Source organism: Chiloscyllium plagiosum, chromosome 31, assembly GCF_004010195.1.
Source record: "Chiloscyllium plagiosum isolate BGI_BamShark_2017 chromosome 31, ASM401019v2, whole genome shotgun sequence".
NCBI classification, from domain to species: domain Eukaryota; kingdom Metazoa; phylum Chordata; class Chondrichthyes; order Orectolobiformes; family Hemiscylliidae; genus Chiloscyllium; species Chiloscyllium plagiosum.
Window position 1 is genome coordinate 25,256,056 of NC_057740.1, and position 24,200 is coordinate 25,280,255.

General features: G+C 38.8%; 1 protein-coding gene across 1 annotated transcript in view; it reads right to left on the reverse strand.

Moving 5' to 3' along the window:
• The window catches only part of rexo1 (REX1, RNA exonuclease 1 homolog), a 53,788-nt gene that overhangs the window by 28,517 nt on the left and 1,071 nt on the right, over nucleotides 1-24,200 (reverse strand). Inside the window, exons 2-9 of the mRNA XM_043720680.1 lie at nucleotides 23,634-24,198; nucleotides 13,425-13,520; nucleotides 11,412-11,616; nucleotides 9,665-9,828; nucleotides 7,538-7,672; nucleotides 6,540-6,663; nucleotides 5,664-5,789; nucleotides 2,067-2,207 (exon numbers count right to left, since the gene is read on the reverse strand). Coding sequence (XP_043576615.1) covers nucleotides 2,067-2,207; nucleotides 5,664-5,789; nucleotides 6,540-6,663; nucleotides 7,538-7,672; nucleotides 9,665-9,828; nucleotides 11,412-11,616; nucleotides 13,425-13,520; nucleotides 23,634-24,198 — 1,556 coding nt within the window. The remainder of the gene's footprint in view (nucleotides 1-2,066; nucleotides 2,208-5,663; nucleotides 5,790-6,539; nucleotides 6,664-7,537; nucleotides 7,673-9,664; nucleotides 9,829-11,411; nucleotides 11,617-13,424; nucleotides 13,521-23,633; nucleotides 24,199-24,200) is intronic.

The window sequence follows — 24,200 nt, forward strand, 5'->3', positions numbered from 1 at the left end:
TTGGCAAATAGAATTAAGGAGAATCCAAAGGGTTTTTACAAATATATTAAGGACAAAAGGGTAACTAGGGAGAGAATAGGGCCCCTCAAAGATCAGCAAGGCAGCCTTTGTGTGGAGCCACAGAAAGTGGGGGAAGATACTAAATGAATATTTTGCATCAGTATTTACTATGGAAGATATAGACTCTAGGGAAATAGATGGTGACATCTTGCAAAATGTCCAGATTACAGAGGAGGAAGTGCTGGATGTCTTGAAACAGTTAAAAGTGGATAAATCCCCAGACCTGATCAGGTGTACCCGAGAACTCTGTGGGAAGCTAGAGAAGTGATTGCTGGAGCTTTTGCTGAGATATTTGTATCATCGATAGTCACAGGTGAGGTGCCGGAAGACTGGAGGTTGGCAAACGTGGTGCCACTGTTTAAGAAGGGCAGGAAAGACAAACCAGGGAACTATAGACCGGTGAGCCTGACCTCGGTGGTGGGCAAGTTGTTGGAGGGAATCCTGAGGGACAGGATGTACATGTATTTGGAAATGCAAGGACTGATTCGGGATAGTCAACATGGCTTTGTGTGTGGGGAATCATGTCTCACAAACTTGATTGAGTTTTTTGAAGTAACAAAGAAGATTGATGAGGGCAGAGCAATAGATGTGATCTATATGGACTTCAGTAAGGCATTCAACAAGGTTCCCCATGGGAGACAGATTAGCAAGGTTACATCTCATGGAATACAGGGAGGTCTAGCCATTTGGATACAGAAATGGCTCAAAGGGAGAAGACAGAGGGTGATGGTGGAGGGTTGTTGTTCAGACTGGAGGCCTGTGACCAGTGGAGTGCCACAAGGATCAGTGCTGGGCCCTCTACTTTTTGTCATTTACATAAATGATTAGGATGCGAGCATTAGAAGTACAGTTAGTAAGTTTGCAGATGACACCAAAATTGGAGATGCAGTGGACAGTGACAAGGGTTACCTCGGATTACAACAGGATCTGGACCAGATGGGCCAATGGGCTGAAAAGTGGCAGATGGAGTTTAATTCAGCTAAATGCGAGGTGCTGCATTTGGGAAATCAAATCTTAGCAGGACTTATACACTTAATGGTAAGGTCCGAGGGAATGTTGCTGAACAAAGAGACCGTGTTCAGTGCGGGTTCATAGCTCCTTGAAAGTGGAGTCGTAGGTAGATAGGATAGTGAAGAACGTGTTTGGTATGCTTTCCTTTATTGGTCAGGGTATTGACTACAGGAGTTGGGAGGTCATGTTGCAGCTGTACAGGACATTGGTTAGGCCACTGTTGGAATATTGCATGCAATTCTGGTCTCCTTCTTATCAGAAAGATGTTGTGAAACTTGAAAGGGTTCAGAAAAGATTTACAAGGATGTTGCCAGAGTTGGAGGATCTGAGCTACAGGGAGAAACTGAACAGGTTGGGACTGTTTTCCCTGGAGCGTCGGAGGCTGAGGGGTGACCTTATAGAGGTTTACAAAATTATGAGGGGCATGGATAGGGTAAATAGAGAAAGTCTTTTCCCTGGGGTGGGGCATAGGTTTAGGGTGAGAGGGGAAAGATATAATAGAGACCTAAGGGGCAACGTTTTCACACAGAGGGTGGTACGTGTATGGAATGAGCTGCCAAAGGAAGTGGTGGAGGCTGGTATATTTGCAACATTTAAGAGGCATTTGGATGGGTATATGAATAGGAAGGGTTTGGAGGGATATGGGCCAGGTGCTGGCAGGTAAGACTAGATCGGGTTGGGATATCTGGTCAGCATGGACGGGTTGGACCGAAGGGTCTGTTCCCATGCTGTACATCTCTGTGACTCTATGGTAGGTTCTACAGCAAAAGGTTTAAAAAAATGAAGTTGCAATACGTGCAAGAGATCACATTGTGAATTCAAAAGCCTACGGTTCGAATTTGGCTATCAACAAAAGTGGTTTTATTGATTTGAGAGTTCAGAACTGTTGGTTTAGTTATGAAGAATACTAATTTTCTAAGTAGAAAAATTAAAATGTAGCTCAAGAAATAAATAATATTGGACCCATTCATTGTACTGAAACACATTTTACTTACAGTCAGTGTTATTCTTTCTCTCATCCTGATTATAAAGCACTGCAACACCAGGCTTCTCTGGATGTGGCCTTGGGTAGCAATTTTCTTGCAATTGCGCTTCAGTCAAAACATATTCACTCAGCTTCTTGTACAGCATAGCACCTGTAATTAAATAAACTTGCATCATAATAGGAGCTGCTTTTAGGATCAAAGTTTGAATACAGCCCACACGTGTAATGACGTTAAGTTTCTAGAACTTCAGTGCATAGAAATGCAGGACACAATACAGATTATAATTTGCAAGAAAATTTAGAGTTTCATTCCAAACTGAAATATGAATGCTGTATTTATGCAGTGAGGGGTTTGATTCAAGCACGATGGAGCAAATACAGTAAGAGCTTTATTCTGAATTAGTCAAATCTCAACCTTTACATTTGAATGCCTTGATGCCAAAGTGCATAATGGAAAAACAATGAAGTTGTATTTTTTTCCTTCCACTGAAAAACTTCACTAAGTGCAGACCCGATGCATTTTGGTTTAATACCACCCAATAAACTTTACAAGATTCTGCTGCAGAACAAAATTTTTACTTTGGAGAAGCAAGCCCAATTTATTTTGGGAAATTACAATGACATCTCTTAAAGAATTTCACAATTTTGGCTAAGGTTTTACATACAGCTTAATGGTACAAAATGAACACATGGGAAGTCCTGGAACTTTACCAGATGAAATATCCTTAAGTAGGAAGGGAGATAATTTCAGTTTTTGTTTGCAATTATATTTTGCTTTAGGTAGTAGTAAATTTTTCATTACAGTCTACTATAACATTTTGAGTTCTTCTTCATACTTCCCTTTATTATTCTTGTTGTTGATATTTAAATTTGATCACACAAAATGGCCAAGATGACCATTCTTGTAAGGGCTTCAAACATCTATCAATGTTGATCAAATGTACATTAAAGAACCAAAAGCAGGTGCAATGATACCTGAAATATGCTATTGCCCTCTTCTAGCTATAGACAATTACACATCAATATTATAGGAAAACCCAAACTATAGCCTTTTTGCTCTTATGGATTCTGTTTTTTCTTAGATTTTTCATCATTTGCAAATTTCGTTTATACATTTTCTTTGGAACTTGGCCAGATCAGTCAATAACACTATGAAGAAACCTCCAATCTTGGTGACAACCATAAAAATCTCTTCACCATACTGATTAATCAATATTCTTCTGTGCTGAAAATCATCTAGAAACACTACCAAGGGTTGCAAGGGCACAAGAACAACAACAATTTACTATCATAATTCAATCTTGGATAATGATGAAAAATCTACACTGTCCCCTCCAAGGTCAAACCTTAAGTGGCCAATACTGAAGTGTGCCTTTTAACTCGCTCATAGGATGTAGGTGTTGCTGGCGTTTTATTACCTATGAGGAGAAAGTGAGGGCTGCAGATGCTGGAGATCAGAGCTGAAAATGTGTTGCTGGAAAAGCGCAGCACGTCAGGAAGCATCCAAGGAACAGGAGAATCAACGTTTCGGGCACAAGCCCTTCTTCAGGAATTCCTGAAGGAGGGCTTGGGCCTGAAACGTCGATTCTCCTGTTCCTTGGATGCTGCCTGACCTGCTGCGCTTTTCCAGCAACAGATTTTCAGTTTTATTGCCTATCTCTAGCTACCTTCAAGAAGATGGTGGTGAGCTACCTTCTTGAACCACTGCAATCAATTTGGTGTAGGTAGACCCCACAATGCTCTCACAGAGCAACAGTGAAGGAATGGTGATATATGTCCAAGGAAGGATGGTGAGAGCCTTGAAGGGAAACTTGAGAGTGGTGGTGCTCCCATGCATTGGCCAGCTGATGGTAATGGTTGTGGATTTGGAAAATGTTGCATGAGTCTTGGTGAATTTCTGCAGTAGTGTATTTGTAGGTAGTACACACTGCTGCTACTGAGTGTAAGTTGTGAAAGGAGCAAATGTGAGAATGTGGTACTAATAAACTGGGTTGCTTTGTCCTAGTGTTATTGAGAACTGCAGACATCCAGCCAAGTGTAAGTATTCCATTACACAAATGTCCTACAGATAGCTTTGAGGAGTCGGGGGTGAGCTACTCGCTGCAAGATTGCTAGCCTCTGACCTGCTCTTCAGGGTGGCATCTGCCCAACATTCTGTATAACGAAGAATAAATTCCTTACTCATGGATTTTGTAAGGTGATAATCCAAGCTAAATTCCTCATTCACTAACTTTAATTCAGGCTCAGATTTAAGAAACTTTGGAGGAAGACATGCCTGCTGACTGGCTAATTCAATGTTGGCAAGGGTCTGGTCAGTGCAAGACCTCTCCCCCTGCACATTTTTCCCATAAAATAAATGGCACATTTTGACTGTTGACACAGCAAAGTGCCTAAAGAAAAGCTTCCTCTTCATTTTGAACAAAGAAGGAGTGCCATTTGGAAACATGATGCATTACTTGCAATTCATTCAGATCTTTGCTGTCATTGAGAACCACCGATATCTTTCATTCCTTCTCAGTGCATACCCAAAAGTTTGGGATTTAAAATGTTGCCACCTATCAAAGGTGTAGCTAGAACAGATAACTCTACCTGTATTGTGGCTAACTGTTCTACTCTTTTTTTCCTGAAAGAGAGAAGTTTTTCAGTTTACCCCTGAGAATTTTCCATCAATTGATTCTGTAAAAGTCACGTGGATAGAATCAGTCCAAAATTTGATTTCCTTGAGGGAAGAAAGATCCTAGCAACATTCACAGTTAGGATCACACTTGAACAGGACACAGCATGAATACAAGCTGGCATTTATTCCATAAAACATCAATCAATCAATCAGTTCAGTGAAGAGGATATAAATGAAAGAAGAAAAACAGAAGTATTCAGGACAGAAGTTATAGTTATTTTGATGTAAACATTTGGAAATGAAAAACTAGAAGTGAAATTAAATAAATATTTTCAAGTACCTAATTGTGTTGCAACCAAGCATAATTTATGATTACGACTCATATATCAGAAATGATCTTATCTCAGTTCATTTCCTGACTCCAAAATCTTTTAATTTCCTTTCACTGCATAGCAACCAGGTTGCAAAACAACCATTAAATAACTGGATATTTTTATTTTACGACAACCAAAATGTGGACTCAACTTACAAATTCAGGATCCATGAGAAATTGAAGCATGATAATTACATCAGTTAGCAAGATCGTAATCAAAATCCAAGATTTGAAGATTAATTGATTTGCAGCAACATTCAATTGCAGTTTATGACAGCCTTTGCGTTTCACTCCTAGATGTCCTTAACAATCTTTACATTTTGAAGTAAAACGCAGCATGTCCCTGGGAGAGATAGGTGCCTGCTGTTAATCTTTTACCAACGCTACTTCGACACTGGCCAGATTTAGCTTACCTATCAATTTCTTCTCTTGTCTCATTTCAGTACCAGCCATGGCAAAACGTAGCAATACATTCTACTGAGATCCAGAGCACAACAATTTGCAAGTTCCAATCCACTATATTACCACATCACTTGCAGATTCCAACTTAGATGAAAGATCTCAAACATCAGTATGAACCTGGGAGGTACCAAATAGTTTAAGAAAGCTTCACCCACCTGTCAGTTCAATATCCTGTTGTTTCCCAGATCTATTGAGAGTGAAACTTGTCTTCGTGGCTAACTTTCCCCCAAGCAATGCTTCATGCGATTGGACTTTCTTATTTGTCCTTACAGCTACAGTGTCTGAATGAATATACAGTCAAAAATGAAAACAGAATTAAACAGAGTACTTTCAGAGCACTCAATCTTGTAATGAGTGACATCCAAGTGAAAACACACTGCACCTAGGAACCTTAATATACAATTATGAAATGTCTTTCAGATTTTCTTTCTCGAATTGTAACTGTAACATGAAGCAATGTCTGGATCAACAAGGGGCAAATTGCTCTGAATGACATCATTTCGTTACATTTTCAACTCTACTGATGTGCAAAAGCATGCTCTGGAGGAGGATCACTGGGCCTGAAGAATTAACTTTGCTTTCTCTCTACAGATGCTGCCAGACTTGCTGAGTTTCTCCAACAATTTCTGTTTTTGTTTCTATTTATATGCAGTTTCTTAAACCATATGCATTTCACACTTCACCTTTAACGTTGAAACATAAATTATATAAACTTATCGAACAGTACTCTTAAAAATTTCCCTGATGTTTAAGAGGATGAAGCTTCTCACTGTAGACACTCTGATGTAAATAGATACTTGGGCAATTTACTGGATAGAGTGAAGGCAATGTCTTCAAAATGGGAGAGCACAAGTTCAGGAGAAAGTGAGGACTGCAGATGCTGGAGATCAGAGCTGAAAATGTGTTGCTGGAAAAGCACAGCAGGTCAGGCAGCATCCAAGGAACAGGAGAATCGACGTTTCGGGCATGAGCCCCTCTTCAGGAGCACAAGTTAAGATAAACAAATTGATAAGTATCATTTAGAACCATACTCTTTGTAGGTGATGAAACGGCATCACTTTGACTCCTCAACTTCTTCAATGTATTTACAGCGACATTCAAGTATACAGTTCGACTGGTACTTCGGTTATACACAATCTTCTCTTCATTTAAAGCCTGCAACATTGAAATGGAAATATCACAGCTGTTAGGCATACCTTATTAATTACACAACTATAAAAATATATCCACTTCGGAAAACTAAAAGGATTCCATAACCGTACTGCAGCAAGATTAATCTGCATTTACTCAGTTGACATTAATTACAGTAAGCTCGAGGGGTGCATTAAATATATAACAAGTTATTTTCAAAATCAGAAGAACAAATTCCTATTAAGCAGCACTTTTACTTTAACAATAAGTCGTACCACAGAACACTTTGCAAGTATTAAAAATACTGCCCCAAAGAGAAAAAATTTTAAATTCTTTATCTTTAAATTTCTCAACTTCTCCCGTTTCCTTAATTACTTGTCCTTTAGACTGTAACTTTCCACCATCAAACTGGTGACAAAGCCCTTAATCACTTTGTTCTTATTCATTGAAACTTTACCAAATGCTCTGCTTTCCCTACTTTACATTGGTAAAAACCTGTTTAAGCTAATTTTTAAACCATTTTTCCCAATTCTTTTTTATGGGTGAATGGTCTTCCTCCATTGTAAAACCTCTTGGGCCGTGTTACTACTTTAAAAGTTGTTGGATAAATACAAATTGTAATGGACCTTTTACATTCATTTTCTCATTTGAGCAAGGCTCATTTTCAACACTTGCAGTTTAAATTTTACGAGACCAAAGAGAAATTAAACAGTATTATAATTAAACACAAATTCAAAGAGCAGTTCCAGATTAAAATTTGCACATTTATGTAAATGCATATGCTCTTTTAAAAAGGTGTTGCTTTTAAACAATTTCATTTAATTATTAGAAGCTTCATTTTGATTGGCATGCATTTGCTCAGTAATGATTTCAACAACAAAGATATGCAATCTTGTACCTTTTCAAAAGCTGTTTCTTCAGATCCACAGAACTTCAAACATTCATCAATGAAAACATTCAAATATCGCTGTCTCACATTTGTTGGAACTTTGGAGCCATATTCTGTTGGAATTGTGGGTCTCTTCAAGCTTGACTTGTTTTTAGGGGTAAAGAATAGTTAAAAAAAAAGTTGGTTTTATTCCATTCCAATGTTCATCTTCATCTGTACAACAGATTTAGACATATGAACTTATCAGGTACAACATGATGCAAATACAGGCTACCTTGTGTAAACACTGCATTATAAACTTTACACACATCTCTTAACTCTCCAAGTGCAAACTACATTTATGCCTCAAAAGATGTGACAGCTAATCCTACAAGAATAAATTCTCAATAACTTCCCCTACTTTCAGATATTATTCAATACATCAGCTGTCTAACAATTCAAGGCTACAGTTCAAAGAAAAATAGGTCTGAATATTTAGCTGTTTTACTCTCTCTTTTCATTATGTTTTAATAAAGCTTAAGATTTCAAGTTTCAAGTTCTGTTCTCTTTATTCAAATGATGGTAACAATATCATGAATAAAGCACAGCAAAGTACAAATTTAAATGGAAAAACTGAATATTCATGCTAGTGGAAGAAAGTGCACACCATCCTATCACAGATGGATGCACCCTATATCATACAAAACAACAACTATATCCTACAAAAACAACAAGTGTGCATGTTTCAACAAGACTGCTGCACAACATTCAGGGTACTGATGACTGCCTAAACTAAAAGCATTGCTATCAACACTTTACATTATTTTTGGAGGTGTTTAGTGTTGTTTCTGCCCAATAAGTATGCTGCATGGAATGGAAGCCAGCAACATTATATGTAAGTGAATACTTTGATTGCAAATAAAAATTGCAAGCCATGATCAGTTCTCTTGAAAGTAGAAAAATAGTTATTTCTAAACATCAGATTTCTGATTTATTGTAATCACACTGTTGAGATATTCAAAACAGGACTTTTCCTGACATATCATCTTTAGTTCACAAAATTGAAGAATACCACCCACAGCTAACAGGCATTGAGAATAGGCAAACTTAAAGAGATCAGTTTCAAAAACAGAGGCAGACAGCTGGGGTAGATAGCATAGATAATAAAAACAAAATATTGCACATTTTGGAAATCTGAAATATAAACAAAAAAATGCTAGCATTTCTGGCAGCATTTGCTTTGGCATCTTTCTTTTGAAACTGATCTTCCCAAAGCATGCCAATTCTCAGGGACTGTTGGCTGAGAATCATTACTTTAGTTTTGTTTTCCAAAGTATATGCAGTTTCTTCCTTGACTATTTGAACAACATGAATGCAGCAGATCAGACAACTGTCCTGTTTCACTCGAGATAATTGATATTTATTTTATTTTTACTTTCTATGGTGCCACTCCATGTAGTAGCAGAAAAGTTCAAATCAAATGGCACATAAAAAACTTCCACTGCACCGTCATAGGCAGTGTTTTGCACTATGAGGAATGAAAACATAAAGCAAAGGAACTTGCAGCAAATGGGGCTCACTGCATGGCATACAGGAGAGGCAGGGCAGAAAGTGGCACAGCACTGTTGGCAATGGAATGAGACCCCAAAGCAGGACTTGAAAAGAAAACAGGAAGCTAATCATCACTGAGAGTCATAACATATAACAGAAGTAGGCCACTCAACCCTTCAAGCGTGTTCCGTCATTAATATGATTATAGCTGATCTGATAATCCTCACTCACCTTTCTTGCCTTTCCCCCCATAACCAGCAATTTACAAGTTGACTAAAATAATGTCTGCCTGACTCAACCTTAAATATACTTAATAATCAAACCATTGTAGTAAAACATTCCACAGATTCATTACGTTTGGAGAAGAAATTCATCCTCATCTGAGCCTTAACTAGGTGGCCCCTTACTCAAATTATGGTCTCTGGTTCTAGACTCTCTCAGAAGGGAAAACACCCTGTTAGCATTTAAGACAGCACCATGATGCAGAGACTAATTTCTGCCACTGAACCTGAATTGGGAATTGCAATGAGAGAAAAAAAAAAACTTACACTACCACTTTGGACCCTCCAACTCTCATTTGCATCTCGGCTGCATGTGAAAGTTTACCTTCAAAGTGGGAGTATGAGCTATCCTTTTCTGAGATGTAGTAGATACAGTTTTTGATGCCATACCAGCAGCGGTTTGACATCTTAAATTGAGGCTGCTGTTTCTTGGACAATTCTGAGACACTACAGTTCTATTTAAAGATTCCATCTTCAATTTTACTGGAGCTAAAATACAAAAGAACAAATTACCAAAAGTTTGACAATTCAACAATGTATTATGTATCCACATTATATTACGTAGGATAACAAAGCTTACAATTATACCTTTAGATTAGATTACATTACAATGTGGAAACAGGCCCTTCGGCCCAACAAGTCCACACCGACCCGCCGAAGCGCAACCCACCCATACCCCTACATTTACCCCTTACCTAACACTACGGGCAATTTAGCATGGCCAATTCACCTAACCTGCACATCTTTGGACTGTGGGAGGAAACCCACGCAGACACGCGGAGAACGTGCAAACTCCACACAGTCAGTCGCCTGAGGCGGGAATTGAACCCGGGTCTCTGGTGCTGTGAGGCAGCAGTGCTAACCAGTGTGCCACCGTGCCGCCCTAACTACACAATACTTCACAGCATAAAAATATACATAATTTAGTGATATTCACTATGTTTGAAAGAAGAGGAACACTGATACAGCAATCAGTGAAGCCTATGAAAGTCAAAGGTGTGTCCTTTAATTTGTTTTAAATTATTTGATACCAGAGGAAAGAAAAAGGGGCTGATGGTGATCCTAAACTGGTTTTGGCACCACAGAACAGTGGAGAAATTAGGCACCAAAGCTCCTGTTCTCAATAATTTTGTACTACTAATTACCAAAAGTGTGCATTGTATTTGATGTGTTTGCTGCACAAAAGTTCCCATTGGTAAAACAGTCCAGGCTCATAGATAAAGAATGGTTGCTTTGACAAAATACCAGGACTCTAATGACAACCCACAGCAAGGAAAAGATTGCACTATTTGATCCCTCAAGACTTTCTTGCCATTGAATTACCTCATCCGACTTAAACTTTACCTTTCGTTTGACAAATGTATGGAGGGTCACAGACTATGTTGGTCCTATAACTTTCCCTAACAAAAAAAAACTATCAATATGAGTTTTGAAATCGTCACTTCATCAAGTCTGAACATTTTTTTGAAGCAAGAAAAGAAGTTCCAGATTTTTACTACAAATTGGAAGCATTTCCTTAAATTAGTCACTGTGGGCATCAAAAATGATTTGAATATACCAACCACGTAACAGGAAAAAAAACTGCATTTTCAAAACTAACCGTGAATAAATATTAGCTTGTTCTTTTTCAATTAGGAAAGTGCCATCAATGTGACATCTAATTAAAGGACAAGTTTCAGATGTGCTGCAACATGGTATACCCTCCACAAACTTTCCAATTAGTTTGTTTTCTATTCTTCACATAATGTGCGCCTGACTTCAAAAAATTGTCAAGCCAAGAAATCTAATAGAACCTTTCACCTACTGTTTGGCATAACCTTAGTATATATTTGTATTTGTTGCCATTCTTGGCTGGACAGTAAGTAATGGAGAGAAAGCATAGAATACCAATTTGGTCAACAACAAAAGGACATCAATGTCATTAATGCAGGATCAGAGACACAGAAGAGCAAACTGATCACGGACCAGAAGTAAAGGGAGCTCGGTCACAAAACTACTCAAGGGAGTTACAAATAATATTGAAACAAAATAATTGCATGTGCTGCTACACAAAAATAGAAAGGAATGCTTACATTGTTTTGCTGATGGTATAACATCTGCTTTTGGTTTATGTGCAATTCGTCTCTTCTCTCCTCGGCTTCTGAAAGGTGTATTAACTATTTTTTCCACTTCTGCCAGTTGGGCCACTTGCTGCTGTGCCATCAAACTCCGTTGGTAACAAACCTCTTGGGCAGTAAGTCTACGAAAAGGACGGATGATTGGCTTGGCTGGCTCTACCTAAAGAAAAAAATAAGTGTTAGTGATAATGCAACTGCATATGACAATATGTTCTTTTCCCTTCTAAAAGTGAAAAATTGAAATCACATTTTGGATAAAACGTTGAAGCTAAAATTGAAGTTGGAGTGCAAAACTTGATGCAAATCTGTCAAACTCCATTGGTGCTAATACAATAACTTTTCTAATCCGCTGTGGTAATATACATTGTATTTGCAACAGACTGATCAGACTAGTATGTCCATTGCAGTGTTTATGCTTCACACAAGCTTCTTAAAATGCACTAAATGTAACCCCAATTACATATGCTAATATACCTTCCTCCAAAATTGTGAAACAGAATTCAAAAGTAGTAATCACTAATTTCCACAGTAGAAATATTGCTACCTGGTCCAGTCTGCGGATGTCTAAAATCCTTCTTGAATCTTAATGCTTTCTCAAGTTGCTAAACACGCCACCAGCTATACCGAGGAAATAGAGAGTTGCATAACAATCAATTGACAATAAATGCAGCAAACACCAAATCTAAATCCAGCTAGGAGTAATACAATTTGCATCCAATTGCTGAGGGTGAGCCCAATAACAAAAATTAAACCAATTCCAGTTGACTTGGGCCTCCAAAACTAGACCAACACATTAACCAACACAACCCTCAAACACATTAAGCTCATTGAAACTTCTGAAGTTGAAGTTTAAGGATGTTCCTTTGAGAGTTATCACCTGAAATACTAGGTGCCAAAAATAAACTGTTCCACGTATAATGTTTGAGTAGTATCACATTAAACATGTTAGAGGTTAACTTGTGCTTTTTCAAAAATCTAAACCTTAAGTTTAAAAGAGGATAAAATTGCCAAATGTTCTAATGGTTTTGTTTTAATATATGGCTGTCCCATACATTAATCTTGTTGAATTATATATTTATTTACAGGACTCATGCTGTTTGCAGTGGCACAGATAAATTGACAATTTCAGAAATTTAACTTTAGATAATGCTTTGTTGTCACAATAAACCATGGGTAGGCTTAGTGCTCAAATTTGATTCTCAAGTAAGTTATTTAATGCATGCACAAATTTTGCTAAATTCATTTTTGCTACATTTTCTTTCCCTCTTCAATATTCTTTCCTTGTCAATTTCCTGAAGGTGGTTACTTGTAGTGGGATAAGCTACCATGGAAGTGGAAACTTTGAAATATCACAATTGAAGGCTATCAGCACAAATTCAACCCTTTCTGTCTTACTAACCTCATTCACGAACTTCCAATCAGTGGTCGATTTTCCTTAACATAGCCAGGGATCAGAGGCAACTGCAAGGTTTTGATCACTACTAATGAAGGATCCGAAAACTCTACACAATGCAACAGCTGAATCAGGTATCCTTCTGATTTAAGTCGATCAGTAGCAGTCTACATTTTCTTTAAGCTAGTGAGGACAGCTCAAAATTGCATTAAGTCCACAATGTAATGATGAGTTTCCTGTTTCTCACTCCGTAGATGCTTCCAGCTCTGCTGAGTTTCTCCAGCACCTTCCACTTATATCTGGCATTCGCAGTACTCTGCGTTAACAGTCAACTAATTTAGAAACATTCATAACTGCTGCATGATGTAATTAATAACTTTCCTAAAGAAGTAATGCTTCTCAGCAAAACATTCTGTAATGCATAGATATGTAAGAAGCAAATATCATCACTATTACAGATTTTGGCAGTGTATTCTTTAATGCTAGTTGAAACAGCAAATCTACTACAAGGTGAATGGTCACATCAAGTCAGCTGAATTGAGAGATACGATGGCACACTTTGAGGTTCCACTTACATTTTCTTGCTTTGAAATGTGTGAAATTCTTCTTTTCTGCCCTGGAAAAAGTGTGGTTAGGCTCGATTCTTTATCTTCAGTACTTTCGACAGACACCTTTGATAATGAAAGAAAAAATGCTTAGTACAAATTTAAAAGTTGTGAAAGTACTGCCCTTCTACACTTCAAAAAAACACTTCTACAATATTGAGTAATGGTCACCAAGAAACCAACAATGATGGTTGTAAAAATCCATTTGGTTCATTGATGTCCTTTAGAGAAGGAAATCTGCCAAAACAGTTAATTGGTTCAAAGGAATTCATACATTTACCTTTGTCACTGGGAGCAAAAAGTGTCATGGAGACTGCCAAGCTCTGCTGAATTGCTGTGGCAACACCCTGACCAGTGTATCTGGTCTGAGAACGAAGACTGACTGTTAACTGCTCCTGCTGCATCTCCATAGTAATGACAGCACAAATAAACAGCATGCTCTTATCATGCTGTACAAATTGGCTCCCCTCCCAACCTCAAGTCTATTGCTTGCGCCAGAGTCCTGATAAGTGCAAGATGTTTAACTTTTTGTCTCCTTTAAGCAAAGTTAAAGTTTCAGCCTCAGACAAGTGGTGAGTGCTAAATGATAACATGGAGCAATAAAATGAAGTAGCAACATTTTATTTTGCCTTTACCAGATATATTACTAACCTTTCTTTCTTTCTCTCTTTTCTTGTGGAACCAACATTTTGCTGAACCACAGCAAAATTTAAAAAAAAACTGTCAGCCATAAATCTCAGCCAGGGTTAGAGGCATAGTTATGTACAGCACAGAAACAGATCCTGCAGTACATCTCGTCCATGCTGACCGGATACATTCGGGACATGTAAGAGACTCTTGGACAGGCACGTGGAAGATAATACAATAAATGCTTTGGAGATTGGTGTGAGCCTTTTTTCCTACTCTAATATCAGGCTAATCTCCATACCATTTATTGTACTGAGCTGCACTGTTATATTCTAAGCTTATTCCATTTGCCAGCACTTGGGCACATATCCCCCTAAACTGCTCCTATTCACATACCCATCCAGATGCCTTATAACACATAATGGTACCAGCCTCACCACTTCCTCTGGCAGCTTATTCCATACATGCACAACCTTCTGATTGAAAAAGTTGCCCCTTCGGTCCCTTTTAAATTTTTCCTCTCTCATCCTAAACCTATGCCCTCTACTTCTGGACTCACCCACCACAGGGAAAAGACCTTATCTATGCCCTCATGGTTGTATAAACCTGTTTAAGGTCACCCCTCAGCCTCCAATGCTCCAGATAAAACATCCCCAGCCTATTCAGCCTCTTCCTATAGTTGAAACCCTCCAACCCTGGCAACATCCTTGTAAATCTTTTCTGAACCCTTTCATGTTTCACAACATCACTCTGATAGAACGGAGACCAGATCTGCACATAATATTCCAAAAGTGGCCTAACCAATGCCCTGTACAGCTGCAACACAACCTCCCAACTTCAAGACTCAATGCTCTGACCAACAAAGGAAAGCATACCAAACACCTTCTTCACTATCCTATCTACCAGAGACTCCAATTTCAAGGAATTATGAATCTACACTCCAAGGTCTCTTTGTTCAGCACATTCCATAGGACCTTACCATTAAGTGTACAAGTCCTGCCATGATTTGCCATTCCAAAATGGTGCACCTCACATTTATCTAAACTAAATTTCATCTGCCACTCCTTGGCCCATTGACCCATCTGATCAAAATCCTGTTGTACTCTTCAGTAACCAAAGGTAATCTTATTCACAGTCCACTACACCTCCAATTTTGGTGTCATCTGCAAACTTACTAACTATACCTATGTTCACATCCAAATCATTTATATAAATGACAAAAAGCAGTGGATCATTGATCCTTGTGGCACTCCACTAGTCACAGGCCTCCAGTCTGAAAAACAACCTTCCACCAGCACCTTCTATCTATCATTGAGCCATTTCTGTACCAAAATGGCTATTCTTCCTGTATTCTGATCTAACCTTGCTAACCAGACTACATGGGGACCCTTGTTGAATGCCTTACTGAAGTCCACATATATCATATCCACTATTCTGCCCTCAACAATCTTCTTTGTTGCATTTTTTGAAGAAGTAATCAACTAGAACTGCTCGGGAGGATTTAAACTAGTGTGGAGGGGGGATGCAGGGAGATACTGAAGAAAGAGATCAATCTGAGACTGATACAGTTGAGAAAAGAAGCAAGTCAAACACTCAGGACAGGCAGAAACAAAGCAGAGAACAAGGTAGGACTGCTAAACTAAACTGTATTTATTTGAAAGCAAGAGTCCTAACAGGGAAGGCAGATGAACTCAGGGCAAGGTTAGGAACATGGGACTGGGATATCATTGCAATTACAGAAATGTGGCTCAGGACTGGCAGTTTAATGTTCCAGGATACAAATGCTATAGGAAGGATAGAAAAGAAGGCAAGAAAGGAAGGGAAGTGACATTTTTGATAAGGGTTAGCATTACAGCTGTACTTAGGGAGGATATTCCCAGAAATACCAGGTAGAAACAAGGACTGCAGACATTGGAAACCAGAGTCTAGATTAGAGTGGTCCAACTCGTCAATGCTGAACAGATATTCCAACCCAAGCTAGTCCCACCTGTCAGCACCTGACCCATATCCCTCCAAATCCTTCCTATTCATATGTCCAGATCAGAGTGGTGCTGGAAAAGCACAGCAGGTCAGGCAGGAATTCCTGATGAATGCTTTTGCCCGAAACATCGATTTTCCTGCTCCTCGGATGCTGCCTGACAGGCTGTGTTTTTCCAGCATCACTCTAATCTATTTGCAGAAATACATCCAGGGAAGTTATTTGAGTGGAACTGAGAAATAAAAAAGGGATGATCACCTTATTTGGATCATATTATAGACCCCCTAATAGTCAGAGGGAAATTGAGAAACAAATTTTTAAGGAGATCTCAGTTATCTGTAAGAATAATAAGGTGGCTATGGTAGGGGATTTTAACTTTCCAAACATAGAATGGGACTGTCATAGTGTTAAGGGTTTAGATGGAGAGGAATTTGTTAAGATTGTACAGGAAAATTTTCTGATTCAGTGCGTGGATGTACCTACCATAACCCAACCTACTCTTGGGAAACAAGGCAGGGCAGTTGATGGACATGTCAGTGGGGGAGCACTTTAGGGCCAGCGACCATAATTCTATTAGTTTCAAAATAGTGATGGAAAAGGATAGACCAGATCTAACAGTTGGAGTTCTAAATTGGAGGAAGGCTAATTTTGACGGTATTAGGCAAGAACTTTCAAAAACTGATTGGGTGCAGATGTTCACAGGTTAAAAGGGATGGCTGGAAATTAGTGGGAAGCCTTCAAAAATTAGATAACCAAGAGTCCAGAGACAGTATATTCCTGTTAGAGTGAAAGGAAAGGCTGGTAAGTGTAGGGAATGGTGGATGGCTAGAGAAATTAAAGGTTTGTTTCAGAAAAAAAAAGGAAGCATATGTCAGGTATAGACAGGAGAAATCAAGTGAAGAGTACAGAGGCAGTAGGATTATACTTAAGGGAGAAATCAGGAGCTGGAAACCAGAGTCTAGATTAGAGTGGTCCAACTCGTCAATGCCGAACAGATATTCCAACCCAAGCTAGTCCCACCTGTCAGCACCTGGCCCATATCCCTCCAAATCCTTCCTATTCATAGATTAGAATGGTGCTGGAAAAGCACAGCAGGTCAGGCAGCATCCGAGGAGCAGGAAAATCGACGTTTCAGGCAAAAGGGGATGTGAGATAGCTTTGGCAAATAGAGTTAAGGAGAATCCAAAGGGTTTTTACAAATACATTAAGGACAAAAGGGTAACTAGGGAGAGAATAGGGCCCCTCAAAGATCAGCAAGGCAGCCGGTGTGTGGAGCTACAGGAGATGGGGGAGATACTAAACAAATATTTTGAATCAGTGTTTACTGTGGACAAGGACATGGAGAATGGAGAAGGATGTGGAATATATAATGTGGGAAAATAGATGGTGACCGGATTTACACGTATTTGGAAAGGCAAGGACTGATTAGGGATAGTCAACATAGCTTTGTGCATGGGAAATCATATTTCTCAAACTTGGAGTTTTTTGAAAAAGTAACAAAGAGGATTGATGAGGGCAGAGCGGTGGACGTGATCAATAAGGACTTCAGTAAAGCATTCGACAAGGTTACCAATGGGAGACTGTTTAGCGAGGTTAGATCTCATGGAATACAGGGAGAACTAGTCATTTGGATATAGAATTGGCTCAAAAGGTAGAGGACAGAGGGTGGTGGTGGAGGGTTGTTTTTCAGACTGGAGGGCTGTGACCAGTGGAGTGTCACAAGGATCAGTGCTGGGTCCACTATTTTGTCATTTATAGAAATGATTTTGATATGAACATAGGAGATACAGTAAGTTTGTAGATGGCATCAAAATTGGAGGTGCAGTGGATAGCGAAGAAGGATACCTCAGATTACAATGGGATCTTGATCAGATGGGCCAATGGCTGAAAAATGTGTTGCTGGAAAAGCGCAGCAGGTCAGGCAGCATCCAAGGAGCAGGAGAATCGACGTTTCGGGCATAAGCCCTTCTTCAGGAAATATTCCTGAAGAAGGGCTTATGCCCGAAACGTTGATTCTCCTGCTCCTTGGATGCTGCCGGACCTGCTGCGCTTTTCCAGCAACACGTTTTTCAGCTCTGATCCCCATCTGCAGTCCTCACTTTCTCCCAGATGGGCCAATGGGCTGAGGAGAGGCAGATGGAGTTTAATTTAGATAAATGTGAGGTGTTGCATTTTGGCAAAGCAAATCTTAGCAGGACTTATACACTTAATGGTCAGGTCCTAGGGAGTGTTACTGAACAAAGAGACCTTGGAGTGCAGGTTCATAGCTCTTTGAAAGTAGAGTCGCAGGTAGATAGGATCGTGAAGGAGGCGTTTGGCATGCTTTCCTTTATCGGTCAGATTATTGAATACAGAAGTTGGAAGATTATGTTACACCTGTGCAGTAAATTGGTTAAGCTACTGTTGGAATTTTTCATGCAAGTCTGGTCTGCTTCCTATTCAAAGGATGTTGTGAAACATGAAAGGGTGCAGAAAAGATTTACAAGGATGTTGTCAGAGTTGGAGGATTTGAGCTATCGGGAGGGGTTGAATAGGTTGGGGCTATTTTCCCTGGAGTGTTGGAGACTGAGGGATGACCTTATAGAGGTTTATAAAATCAAGAGAGGCATGGATAGGATAAATAGACCAGAGGAAGTGGTGGACGCTGGTACAATTGCAGCATTTAAAAAAGGTATCTGCATGGGTATATGAATACGAAAGGTTTAGGGGGATATGGGCCAAGTTCTGGCCAATGGGACTAGATTAGGTTGGGATGATATCTGGTCAGCACGGACGAGTTGGACTGAAGAGTCTGTTGTTTCTATGCTGTATATCTCTTTGACTAAGTTAGTGAGACATGATTTCCCATGCACAAAGCCATACTGACTATCCTTAATCAGTTTTTGCCTTTCCAAATACATACAAGTCCTGTCCCTCAGGACTCCCTTCAATGATTTGCCTTTCACCAAAGTCAGGCTCACTGGTCTATCGTTCCATGGCTTTTCCTTAACAACTTTCTTAAATAGTGGCACCATGTTAGCCAACCTCCAGTCTTCTGGCACCTCACCTGTGACTATAGATGGTCTAAATGTCTCAGCAAGGGGCCCAGTTATCAGTTCCCTTGCTTCCCACAGTTCCACAGTACACCTGATCAGGTCCTGCGGATTTATCCAACTTTATGCCTTTTAGGTCCCCCAGCACTTCCTGGTCTGTAATAAGTACATTTTCCAAGATGTCATCATCTACTTCCCCACATTCTGTATCTTCCTTGTCCTTCTCCACACTGATTCTGAATGGAAAATGGTAAACTGCATTACATGATAAATATAATGTTATTTTTACAACGCATATTTGTCAAAAATTAAAGCACCAACTGAGTGCTGACAGAACTTATATATCATGACAAAGTTTTATTTTAAGAAAAGCCATACACTACAACAGGTATGAAAACACTCAAGATAGCTTATTACAGGCAGCCATTAATCATCACTCCTGCTTACACTGCAGCTTTAATTCTAGAAAGATGTCCACTATACTATTTAACATTGTTCTATACTACAAACAGAGATATAATAATAGCGGATGAATTATACAAAGTTATTTTCTTCCCTGGGGGAGACCAATCCTTTTGCTTCAGCTTAATTACCAATTATGGTACAGTAGAGTGGAAAGCACAACAAAATTCCTTAGGGGAGGGGTGGGAATAAAAACAAAAATAACTTGCTATTAGCTCCATAATTTTATTGCATCGTCTCAGTTACAGTCCTTAAAGACCCAACTTCAATTTGTGAATAGTTAGAGGGACTCAGAGTAACAATGATCACTAAATATGTCGAGGCAGTGAAATAAAAAACATGAGGATAACTTTGACAATATTGTAACCTACACTTGGTAACCGCCAAGTAACATTTTCACCACACAAACATGGATTGCTCACATGAAGTGCACGAGAACTACCCATTGACATTCAATGACCTTACTATCTCAGCTTCCCACCAACATCATTGAGGGTCTGGTCCATTTCAGTGATCTGGCCACCAGAGTGGGTCAGAGACTTTATATTCTGTTGGTGACTAGCTCACCTCCCAGCTACCTAAAGCCTCTCTTTCTAAGGTGCAAGTCAATTGTTTAATGGAAAGTTCTAACACAAGGAGTTCAGTACAATACAGGACAAAGCAGTTTGCTTAAACAGAACTCCATGAACTGTCTTGACTATTGGAGTATGATGGTTACAACACATGCTGCAGCATATCAAAGTTTCTTTGGTAACAGCTCCTAAACCCATGACCTGCAATACTTAGAAGGGAAAATGCAACATTCATCTCTAAGTCGTACACCATCCTGCATTTTGTCACTAGGTTAAAATTCTGCAACAGCAAATCCTAAAGGATTGCAGCAGCACCTTGAGCATATGAATTGCAGTGTTTCAAGATGGTGGCAAAACATCTTTCTCAAGAAAGTAATAAACAATTAAAAAGGGGTCCCTGAATTATGAACCTCCGTCTTATGACTGCTTGTACTTACAAAATGTTATCCCCTTCAGGGTTGTAATTTTAAACACCTGACACATGAACATTTCCTGCACTTAAGAACAGTTGCTTCACATTGTCCTGAATTGTGTTCCAACTTGCATGCAATCAATTTGCAAACAGATTCCAGAATGGAACCCATTCACAACCCAGAGACTACCTGCAAATGTTCATCTTACCAGTTACACCCACTTCCAGAGAAAGTAGATTAAGAAAGAGACACTAGCTCAAAAAAGGAGAATCAAAAGCTAAATTGGACAGCTAAACTAGGTAATGACTAAAATTTGCTTGTGAAACTGACAAACAAAATTATGTATTTTGCCTGGTTTTGCATAGTGAAACTCATTTAAAACTTTGTCCTAGATGCAAGCAATTGATGAAATGGATGTAGCTCAAATTCATATCAGTTTATCTTAATACACATGCTGTAAAGCACTACAAATGAGCTTTCAAACGGCACGTTAAAAGGGGAACTAAATCACTAAGCATAGACAACACTAAGCTTGAAAAGGTTGCATTGAGATGTTATCAAATAGTTTTGTATTAGATTTCCTTTTTTCAAACCTACTTAAAGATTTAGATTTTTTTAAATCTTGCTATTGTAAACATAACATTAATCTATTGTATTCTAAATCTTGACAAACGCAGATTGTGAAGAAGGTCTAATTAATTCCTTCGTCCTTTTCATAGATAAAAGTGAGATTTTGTGACGGAATAAAAACAGTCCAGTATAAATAGCTTATTATTCAAAATGTTTTACGGGAGAGAAAAGGAAAACCAGACTTGAAGGTAAAATTAAGAGCAACTTACCAGAAATTATCATGGTGCTAGCCATTTATAAAGAGAAGCCTTATAACAGGATGGAATAGAATATCAGTGTGGACCATCCACTGATCTTTACAGATTAAGCTTTACTCAGTTAATCTAACTGCAGTCCAATCTGCATGGAATCATCCTTGTGAGAACCTGTTTCTATTTGTTTTTTCATTTAAATATTTAGAAATCAAATATTCGCAACCAATGAAGAGACCAGAACTAGGTGATTGCATTGCACTGCACATGCATCTCACAACTGCTCCTAAATCTCCAGGCAATATTGCATATGGTAAATCAGTTGTCAGTATCTTGGCAGCAGAATAATACATTCTGCATTATATAAAACAAGGTGACAATATGCCAGGCTCAGACTCTAATTATTCTCAAGTAAAAATCAAAGCTTAACCAGTGATCAGGCTGCAGATCATAACCCTAGTTTGGATTACCTATGTTAAGCATGATTGCTAAGATCAATTAAGAAATCCTGACAAGAAATTCTGACTCAAACTGTACATACTGTAAGACCACAAAACATAGGAGCAGTAGTAGACCATATGATCCATCGAGATAACTCAGTTAATAAATGTGATCATGGTTGATCTGATAAACCTCAACTCAATTTTCCTGCCTTATCCCCATAGCTTTTGATTTTTTTTTAAATGATTAGAAATCTGTCTTTCTCAGCTTTCTATATACTTAGCTTTGATAGCTTTCTGTGGTAAAGCATTCCACAGATTCACCATCTTCTGGTGAAAAAAAATCCTTGACTCAGAAAAGGCAAAGCCCAAATCTCCATTCTTCTGATACAGAACAAATCTCAGGAAAAACAAAATATCTGAATTAGACTCACAAGCAAACAAAATTGAGAAGTACGAGAAAACTGAAATATTGTTTTTCTAATATTTTTATTTAACAAGTTTTTTTTAAGTTGCCTTATGTAAAAGCAAAACAGACTGTCAAGAGAAAAATGCAGATTTTAAAAAATGTATTGACGGATTTAACCAGTTTACTTTCTGAATGCTAAGAAGAAATTGAATGAATGGCAATACATGTGAAAATCTGATAGACAGAAAAGGTACACATTTATAAATGTTTGTGATAATTATTATTACTTTGGAATTTTTTTGCAATGTTGAGTCCAAGGGCACACTACACTTAAAGGCCAACTGTTTAACCAAGTAGAAATTAAACGAGAGAGTACAGACATTAATTTCATCCCTTTCTACTCAGCTGAGTGTGGAACTAAAAGACATAAGGGTGACAAATAGACCTACCACTTTTAACATGGAAGGATAGAAAACTGATTGGTACATTAGGCGGGTGTAGGCAAAAGTGGGTACTGCAGATGCTGGGGATTAGAGTCAAGACTAGAGTAGTGCTGGAAAAGCATAGCAGCATCTTTAGCCTTTGAAGGAAATCCTTCATTAGGCTTATTGTCACAAAGCACAGCATTTTTAAATGGTGACATGTTCCCATGACTTTGCAGATAGTTATCATTAATTTTGTTTTGAGAGTCTGGAAACTCCATCTCCTCATCACAGATCTTGGAAGTTCAAGCAATGGCAATGTTTCTTTCCTGCAGGTGTATAGGGGTCTTCCGAGCTGTTCTTTCTGGGCCTCTTGGTTCCTGGTTCTTTTGCCCTTTTTTTTAAAAAGGCATTAGCCATGCTGAATAATTCAGGCCAAAGCCCGAAATTAAGTTCCTGATAAAGGGCTTTGGTCCAGAACGCCAATTTTTCTGCTCCTCAGATGCTGCCTGACCTGCTGTGCTTTTCCAGCACTACTCTAATCTTGACATTAGGTTGGTATGTCAACAGTGCTGGGACATCAGCTATATTACAGGCACAGCACTGAAAAATGTGATTCAAAGAAGTCAGTCCAATGAAAATCTGGACCTCATATAGTATAATCAGTATACTTAATTATGCTACTCAGAGAGGTAATAATATATACATCTGAGCAAAACCTTCTTTAAGCTGGATAGGTGTGTAACTAGAGCAATGCACTGCACAGGGGCCAAAACAAACCACATACAAATGAGGTGCCATGCATGCATTGCAATCCTCAAGGTTTGCACAGTATAAGCACAGTCTGTACAAAAGGAGGACAAATCAATGCTATAGGTAACAGTTGGCATCAAGCTCAACGTCAAGGAAAAGAGGTTGTCCACATTAAAAAAAACACAAGACAAACAATTCGACTCCAGTACAGTGAAATATTTCAAAATTAAGAACACAATTTGAATCTTACCTGTTTGGAAACTCGGCCTTTATCTTCATTCTTTACTTCTTTAGACTCATTGAAAATCCTTAGGCATTCCTCCATAGGATCAGATTCAAATTCAAACTCCTTTTCAAGACCAGGGAAATCGATTTCATCTTCTGAAGGTATGGAGTGTTGCACACAACTTTGTCCCTTTTCATTATCACTGGAACTGGTGCTAGCACAGACATCTCGGTCAGAGTCTGAATCTAACTCACAACAAATGGCAGCGACAGGTTTACTGATACTTTCATCATCACTACTGTCATCACCAAACAAGTCTGTATGACTGAGTGTTCGCTTTGTTAAGCATGCTTTCTCTTTTGTTTTTTCTGGATGTTTTATCTTATCTTTCATAGATTTTGACTCTTTGATCTCCTCTTTCCTTTTGCTACCAACATGAACCCCATTTTTATGCACCAATGCTTTGGATCTTGAGGTGCCATTATTTTTATCAGATTTCTGGATACTTGTGATCTTAACTTCACGACATTTGACTTTTCCTGCACTATCCGACAAACTGTTTGATCTTGATTTTGATCGATTTTCACCTCT